At 40.7% G+C, this 8,952-nt stretch overlaps 1 protein-coding gene across 1 annotated transcript in view; it reads right to left on the bottom strand.

Moving 5' to 3' along the window:
- Nucleotides 1–448: 448 nt before the first annotated feature.
- Nucleotides 449–8,952, bottom strand: part of DSP (desmoplakin) — a 48,977-nt gene continuing 40,473 nt past the window's right edge. Inside the window, exons 23-24 of the mRNA XM_024206778.1 lie at nucleotides 6,230–8,524; nucleotides 449–4,322 (exon numbers count right to left, since the gene is read on the bottom strand). Coding sequence (XP_024062546.1) covers nucleotides 1,146–4,322; nucleotides 6,230–8,524 — 5,472 coding nt within the window. The 3' untranslated portion in view covers nucleotides 449–1,145. The remainder of the gene's footprint in view (nucleotides 4,323–6,229; nucleotides 8,525–8,952) is intronic.

Below are 8,952 nucleotides of genomic sequence, written 5' to 3'. Positions count from 1 at the left end.
TCCTGTGTTTGGCTAAACCAGTCTTTGTGCTGGCTGAAGGCTACCTTCCTGCAGGGGAGAATCTGATCCAGAGTGTTCTGCTTGTAGTTGCAAATGTGCTGGATCACTAGTGGGAGAAAAAACTGTCCTTAACTGCAATCAGATGTGAAAAGTGGCCTTCTGCTTATGGGGCCATAGTTCACATTGTCTCTATTTTTTTTTTTTTTTTTTGGAAAATGCAGGATTAGTTTTCTATGCTCATGAAGATAACGGGACTGACATTAGAAACAAGTTCCTGAGACTCAGAGTTAACGTCATGAGTTTGTACAGTAATTATGGCACTGCAAACATTTGTTCACTTTTGGCAAAGAAAGGTTATTTCTATTTCCCTTCCTTCCAAGGGTGTGTTCATGTCTAAATTTTAAAATAAATCACAAATACTTTAAAAGTTTAAAAGTTTATTGCGAGAATGCAGCAGTCAGCCTTTTTTTGGTGTTACATGGAAAATGAACAAGCAAAATGAGTAGAAAATATAGAGCATGGTGAAAGAAAAGTACATGCTAATAATATCCCCCCATAATGAAATTATAATTGAACAGTCAACCAAGTACATTATCTGTGGAAGAGGATACAGCTTCTCATGTTACAGTACAGTATCCAGATTGATAAGGAAATGCGTTTTCCATCCACAATGTAACTACTTTTCTTTAAAAAAAAGTAAAATAAAATAAAACAAAATGGCTAGGCTGGGGAAAAAGTAAACTGTTACAATATTTTCAAATCTTGGTTATCAGCTTATAATTGGGAGGGTATGGAAATGGGAGAAGCAAACAATAGCCCATGCAAAATATACAGGAAGAGATTAATCAAAAATCCAAACATTAAAAAATTATGAAACTCATAACTGTTGCATTTTGCTGTCCTGCAATCTTCTCTTCAAAAGTCTACACCCAAAACATTTTACAGCTTTTTAAGAAGAGTAGAGAAGTTAATCACACCCAGAAAGGACTTTATGATTTATTTTGGGCATGAGTTTATTTTCCAGCAAGGTCACTGCACCCAAGCAAATAATAGTATGACCACAAACCAGTTTGTTTTGTTTAAGTGAAAGTAACACAGATTCATCTAAATGAAATTAAAATTCAGAAACACTTGTTAACTGACTACTAACGCCCGATAGAGCTGCTGCTGAAGGCTGAATAGGAATAAGAATATGAAGCATTTGCTGATGCATCTAAACTTCCTCTCCTAGATCCACTTCGTGAGCCTGAGCGGGAGCCTGAGCGGGAGCCAGGGGCAGAGGAGACATTATAGGGACTAGAGATGCCTTTGGACGAAACAGAAGCAGCTTCCAACAGTCTCAGCCCAGTGACATCCTCCACCATTGATCGACTCATTGCATCTTTGTAGGATATTTTCAGCTTGGTCTTGGGGCAGGTCAGAATTTTGGTATAGCTGTTAGTGTCTTGCAATCTCTGAGCATTCCGCCCATCAATCAATCCTTTCCTAATGGCTTCCTCCATACTAATTCTTCCACGCACTTCTGGATCGACGAGGCCTCCAGTGAGGTACTGGAATTCAAGAAAGCGCTGACCAGCCTCATAAGGCAGCCACTTTTCCTTCACTGCCTCTGCTGCTGACATTCTAGTGCCACCCTTTAAGCCTTCAAACCCTAAGAAGGCCTTCTGAGCTGGCTTGAGCCGTGTGGCCATATCGTGATCAATGATGCCTTGAGCAACTGCATCCTGAAGTGAAAGCCTTTGGCCCGTGGTAGGACACATTATGCCTCCTGTGCAGGCCTGGGCTTCGAGCAACCGCTGTCCTGTAATGCTGTCGACAATGCCCCGTTGTATAGCTTCTGAAATGGAGATTCTCTCCAAGTTTTCAGTATCAAATATGGCTGCAATGGGGCTGCATTCCTCCAGGGGTGCTGAAAAAGAACCACTCTTTCTCACTGAAGAACTCCTGACACTCAGCACTGTGGGAGATTTAGTTACTGACTCATGCTTAAATACTTCATCACCGCCATTCTTGCAGGAAATCATGTCTGCAAACTGTGTAAGGCTCAAGCTTCCAGAACGGTACTGGTCAAAAAATTTCCTTTCAACAAGACCCTTATCAATAGCATTCTGAATGTCATACTGATTGCCTGTTTTCCTGTCCACAAGGACCACTCTTGTGCTTCCATCTGACCCTGTAATAGTTATTTCTTCCCACTCACACTCCTGTTCAGAAAGTTCCATGTAAGTGTCATAATCTATGAGGCCTTTATTGTACGCCTCCTGCACTGACATTTCCCGGTTTGTTTCTGGATCTACGATGACAACCCTGCGTTTCCTAAGGGTGTTCTTCTGTGAAGTTTGCACTACCTTTTTCTTGTCTCTCAGGGGGAGAAGACAGAGCCCTGTTGCTTCATCCTTTATGCACCTTTCTTTCAGCTGCAGGTAGGTCAGATTTTCTTCGGTGTTAGGATCAAAAAAACCCTTCGTATCATCACTTGGGTCTGAGAGAATTAAACTGAGCTCTTCATTGAAGTAACCACGTGTGTATGCCATGTGAACCGGCAAACGGTGGCTTTCTTTGGGGTCAATGATTCCCCCAGTGGCAATCTGAGCCTCTAGCAAACGAATGCCATGGCCTTTCTCAATGAGCTCCTTATTCATTGCCTGGAACAAGGAGATGATATTTCCTGTTTCCGGGTCTTTGTACCCTGTGACTGCTCTTTCAGCAGAGAGAAGTTTGTCTTTAAATTCAATTCCAATAAGGCCTCTTTTGTAAGCTTCCTCAACTGGTAGCCTCACATTGCTGACAGGATCCACCATGAAACCAGTGGCTGCTTGGGCTTCTAAAAGTTCAAGGGCTGTACCCGGTCTAACCAGGCCTATTTTCATGGCCTGATAAATGCCTAGCTTCTCTTTAGTGGCCTCATTGTAGATCCCTGCTATGCAACTAGAGCCCTGGAGGAAATCCTTAATACTGTCACTGACTTCTTCCACACTAATTGTGCCTGCTTCGAGACCACATGCTGTTGATTCCTGAATAATTCCAGAGCTGACCAGTTCACTTATGGGGACAGGCTGCCTAATCCCTTGAAATGACATACTTCTCTTCTGCACGGGAAGGAGAAGTAGGCCAGTGTGAGGTTCAATCCTGCATTTTTCCCTCAGCTGGATGTAACTGACTGCCTTCTTGGTTGCAGGGTCAATAAAATTCTTTGAAGCACCTTGAGGGTTATTCAGGACTCTGTACAGGTCTTTGTCAATCAACCCACGAGACAAAGCAACATCTTTTGGCAAGAAAACACTGTTGACAGGGTCAACAATGCCTCCTGCAGCCATCTGGGCTTCAAGCAGGCGAATCCCAGTTTCCCTGTCAATCAGATTTTTCTTGATGGCATCAGACACTGGCACTGTTTTTCCTGAGAATGGATCTTTAAATCCCATAATAGCCTTCTCTGCTGTATAGATTTGTTCTCGGTCATCAAAGTCAATCAGGTCTCTGGCAACTGCACTGTCCACAGTCAACAACTCATTTCTGTGCGGGTCAATCACACCTCCTGTAGCTGCCTGGGCTTCTAAAAGCAGGACTGTGTTTTCTGGGGTAAGAAGCTGCTTCCGTTTGGCCTCCAACAAAGTGTACTTCTCCTTCGGAGTAAGAGATGCTCCTGCAATAGCCCCTGCCCCTCTAAGATAAGGTTCGATGTCAGCAGCAACTTCTTCCACTGACCTTTGTCCCCTCAGGAGCTTATCCAGGGTGCTTTTGTCTATCAACTGACATTCATAGAGCTGAATTGCTGTAATTTTCTTACGCAGTCCATTAAACAGCAATTTGGAAGGATCAATGGCAAAGTCCTCTTCTGTCTGAGTACATCTGTGGGATCCACATGGGCGATACTTAAGTTTCTCAATCTCCCTTTGCATTCTGAGACGCTCGGCATCTATCTCCGATTGGCTTTTGCAGCTGATCTCTTCCAATCTGCACTTGTATCGGTCTTCAATCCTCTTAATCTCCATTTGTAACCTTTCAATCTCAATCCTCAGGGCATTCTTCTCCCTCTCACTCTTTTCTCTCTCAGATTCAAACTTTCTAATGGTCTCTTCATTTCGGGAATACTGGCTCTTCCACTGATTTAAGTCATTCAGGATTTGTTGTTTCTCACTTTCCAGCCGTTGTTTCAAACGAGACTCTGATTCCAGTGTAACCTTTGCACGGTTCAGCTCTTCTTCTAATCTCTGCAGCCTTGCCCGGTCTTGTTCCAAGGTACTTATTTTTATCAGCAGGGTCTCTCTTTCTTGCATAATGTGAGTATACTGACTTTGGGATTCTTGAATCCTGTTGGATGCCTAAAATTTAAGAAGCGAAAAATTGAGAGAGAGAAATGTTAATTATAATTCCCACTTATGATGTTCTTTATCTTTTCCCCATAATTTAACATATCACATATTGGCACTGGAAAACCTTCTGAATATCCCTATGCTGTATCCAAGATTATGACTATGTTTTAATATACACTGACACCTTCTCTGAAAACATTTCTGTTAGCACCTAGCACATAGTGCCCCAGACCCACTTTTCGCTTATAGACTGTACTGCATCCCATCCTAACTGTCTTGTTTTTAATTCTGTCTGTGGGTTAGGGAAGCCTTGGTTTTATGGTGATCAGTTACCTTCTGACTATATTTTTACTATTACTCATACTATATATGTACAGTGTACACAGACACATAAAGGGCCTGATCCTCAGCTGGTGAAAATGAACATAGCTCCATTTACTTAGGCCTCCTCTTCTTGTCAATATTTCTTATTTTCAGTTCCAAATATTTTTACTTGAATTTCTTTAAATTTTAATGAATTTAATGTCACTTAACGTATGCGTATGCATGTGCACAGAGATATATAGAATGCATACTCTATATGCATCAACTGTATTAAATTAAATAAACTATGTATGTAACATATATGTGTGTGTGTGTGTGTGTGTGTTTCTGAGTAGAGACATAGATAGACAGACAGACAGACCGACTGACCGAAAAGAGAGAAACAATATTAGGAGTTTAAAAAGAGAAAAACAAAGGGAAAGAACGATGCTGAGAACAGAATCGGAAGACAAATACCGAGGATGATATAATAAAAGATTACAGAGAGTAAGTATAGGGAAAATCATGGATGTAATAGAAAAATATTTTGAAATAAGCACAGAAGACGTGAAACTAAACTGCAAAGTGGCAGAGTTATGAATGATGTTTTTGACAGATAGTAGATCATAACTATGTATTTCATAGTTACATATACATGCATAAATATATCATGTAATACAGTGGTGTATACGTAATATATTTATTTACACATATATTCAACCATATATATAAAAACACACACACAGATTTTAAAGAAGAATTACTTTCTGGAAAACAAAGCAATACAGATGTGGATTTGTTCTATTACTGTATATATAATATATGTAGATTCAAACCTGCTCAGTAGATAGGGTTTCATAAATGCTCACTTGTACATGTAATAAATGGAAACTGCTCTTTGGCAATTGACCAAGCAAAAGAATGAAGGATAAAATTCCATATTTTAAAATTGTCTCTGTAATCACATATCATGGATATTTTGGGGAATATGGGCTCGTAGTAAAAGTTTCAGAGGAGCCCAAGTGGCTTAGTACCAAGTCCCATTGAAAGGCAATGACACTTAAGCTTCTAAGTCACATAAGCACTTTTGAATTTTACTCTTAATCCTTAGCTGCAGCCAAAGATATGCTCAACCCACTTGAGGAGAGGGGGCAAAGCCTCTTAAGCCACTTTTGCGGCTCCTCAGTTCTGGGGCTAGCAGCTGGTTCAGCGCCTGGTGCAATTTACAATAGTCTCCGGACTGTTTTCCCTTGTGCTGGATGAAACAGTCCCCAAGTGTAGGCACAGCTGAAACACAGTGGCAATCCAGATACTCCCTCTTCCCCTGTGGCTGTAAAGTGGGGATTAGCACAAAGCTAGGGTTTCCTTCACACTGGGGGAAGCCTCAGCTGGATGGGTAGCATAGCTTTATGGCCCATTGACACTGCTTCAGGGGTGCGGAGGAGCTAGAAAAGGGACCTGGATCTGACTATTTTAAAAATCAAATTTAAAAGGGAAATGAATCTCAATTATAATTAAACAGCAAAGAGTAAATTAAATGGATTCAAAAAGCCATTGGAGTCAATTATAACATCGGAGAAACAGTAAAGTCGTGATCAAATATTTGTGAATACCTCTAGAGCCTGCTTTTGGAATTTTTCAATTTCCTGTCTCAAATTTTCCCTTTCTCTGTGTAAATCATTAATCAGCCCCTGAAGTTCCAGGGTTTGCTTGCTGCTTGTTTTGAGTTGATTCTTTAGTTCAGCAATAGTAGCATTTTTTTCATCATCAGCTTCACTTTTGCCCCTTCTTAGATCATCATATTCCAATCTTAAATTGCGCAACTCTTCCTCTAACATCAAGTGTTCCTTGGTAAGGTTCTCAGTAAGAGACTGAAGTCTTTCGATTTCTATTTTGCACTCATTCAGGCTCCTGCTTTTGTCCTCAATAGCTTTCTGCAAGTGCTCATTTCGGAGGTGAGCCTGTTTTAAGTGTTCCTGCTCTTGAACCAACTGGTGGCTTAAAGTTTCAATCTCAGATGTGTATTTTCTTATCTCCTCCATGAATCTCTGCTTTTCTCTTACTTGACCATCTAATAACTCTCTCTGGTGCTTAAGGTCATCTTCACTCCTTTTCTTTACAATGGACACTTCCTCTATCTGCTGAGTGAGATTGGTGATTTTAACTGACTGCTCTCTGAAAGATCTCCTCATACTTTCTAATTCCTCTTCTACTTTCTTCCTCTTGGAAGACTCCTCCATTGCGTTTTTATTCAACCTACAAAGTTCCTCTTCCAGTTTATGTTTCTGGAGCTGCAAGTCTTTTGTAGTGCTTTGCAACTTTGCACTTTCTTGATCCTTCCCTTTCTTCTCTTGTGAAATTCTTTCATATTCAATTTTCAGTCGTGTCAGTTCCTGTTCCTGGATCCTCAGTTTGTTGATCGTCTCTGTCGCACTGACGTTAGTTTTCTGCAGATCAAACTGAACTCTTTGTAATTGTTTATTTTCCTCCTCTAAGTCTTTCCTTTTACTTGTTTCCACTTCAAACGACTTTCTCAGTCTTTCAATCTCTTTGTTTCTCTCCTGAATTGTCTTTGCCGCATCATCGAGTGACTGCTTGTATCGCATGCTTTCTTCCGAGTGCATCTGAATGACCTGTTTTAGCTCAACCTCCAGTTGATGTTTCTTCTGTGAGATCTCTGAGCTAGTTGCTTTCTGCTGTTGAGCATTTTCCTCTATTTTTCTAAGGTTCTCTGTTGTCTGACTTATTGTGTTCTTCAGTCTCCTAATTTCCTCACACAAATTCCTATTTTCTCGCATGGCATTGTCAAGCTGTGTTCGGTAACTACTCGTGTCCTCTTCTTTTTGCACAGTAATCTGGTGAATCGTAGTCTTGGTGATATTAATTTCGGTCTCGTACTTGTTCTTTAAACTAATAATTTCCTCATCAAAATTGTTCCTTACCTTAGCCAATTCATTTTCAAGTTGCCATTGGCTTTTAGCCTCTTCCTGAAGCTGAATCTTTAATCTTTCTAGCTCCTTTGTCTTTTCCTGGATAGTTAATGCAGCCTCCTCAAGTGCCTGCTTATACCTTGAGTTGTCTTCATTACGCAGCTGAATTATCTGCTTCAACTCCAGCTCCAGCTGTTGCTTCTGCTGTGACACTTCAGAACCACAGGCCTTCTGCTGAAGAGCATTTTCTTCTGCCCTCCTTCGTTGCTCTGTTGTTTGCAAAATGGCGTCATTGAGTCTCACAATCTCATCTTTAAGGTCTCTGTTCTCCCTTGCCAGTCTATCCAACTGGTTTCTGAGACTTTTTGTATCATCTTCTTTTTGGGAAGCTATCTGATGGATTGTGGTCGTCTTAATATTAATTTCAGTCTCATACTTGTTCTTTAAATTACTCATCTCCTCGTTAAACTGATTCCTTACCTTAGCCAGCTCATTTTCATATTCCCTCTTCCGTACGCCCTCATCCTGGAGAAGAACCCTTAACTTTTCTATCTCGTACTCTTTCTCCTTGATAAACTTCTCAGACTCTAACTTTTGCCAGCTCAGGCTATCTTTCTCATTTTGTCTTGTTTTCTGCAGTTGGTCATAGTCATTTTTCTGCTGCTCGTATCTATCCTCCATCTGCTTCCTTTTCCTTTTCTCATCTTCAATCTCATAAGTCAGCCTTGTTATCCTGTCATTGAGATCCTTTATCTGACCATAGCATTTGTCCAGGTTTTGCTTAGCAGAACCGCCATCCATCTCAGCTTGTCTCTTCAACTCCTCCAGACTCATGAGCTTTGCTTTGAGCTGGGAACAGTCCACCTGGAACTTCTGCAGATTCTGTTCCAGAAATTTATACTTGTTGCTATTATCGGAATTTGCATCTCTGGCAAGCCTGAGCTCTTCTTCTAACATTTCAATTTTAGTGCTTTTCATCTGTGGGATAAAAATTGAAAAAATGGGCTGTGATAACTATTTTGAACCCATCCCATGAATTACATCTTAAAAACCAACAACTGTAAGGAACATGCCCAACAATGCACAAAACTTTTATTTAATCGCATCAGGACAGATTCAGATACCCATATTCACACCGAGTAGTACCTAGTACCTTACTCTGCAAAATCAATAGGATGATTTCCAGAGTAAGATTCTACCTGATGTGAGTATAGGTGGCACAATTTGGCTTTTTGTTTTGGCAAGATCAAAGCTCCCAGTGCCACATGCTGTTGGGAATGAATGAAATATCTTAGTTTCAAACACATTTAAATTCCCCTCTACCCAGAATTTACTAGCAACTGATATTGTTCATACCTAAGGCTACAATTCTTTCATGGAGGTCACAGAGGTCACGGAATCTGTCA

This window comes from Terrapene carolina, unplaced genomic scaffold (assembly GCF_002925995.2).
Source record: "Terrapene carolina triunguis isolate 2854851 unplaced genomic scaffold, T_m_triunguis-2.0 Scaffold58, whole genome shotgun sequence".
Classification (NCBI taxonomy): Eukaryota; Metazoa; Chordata; order Testudines; family Emydidae; genus Terrapene; species Terrapene triunguis.
This window is presented reverse-complemented; position numbering and strand designations above follow the sequence as displayed.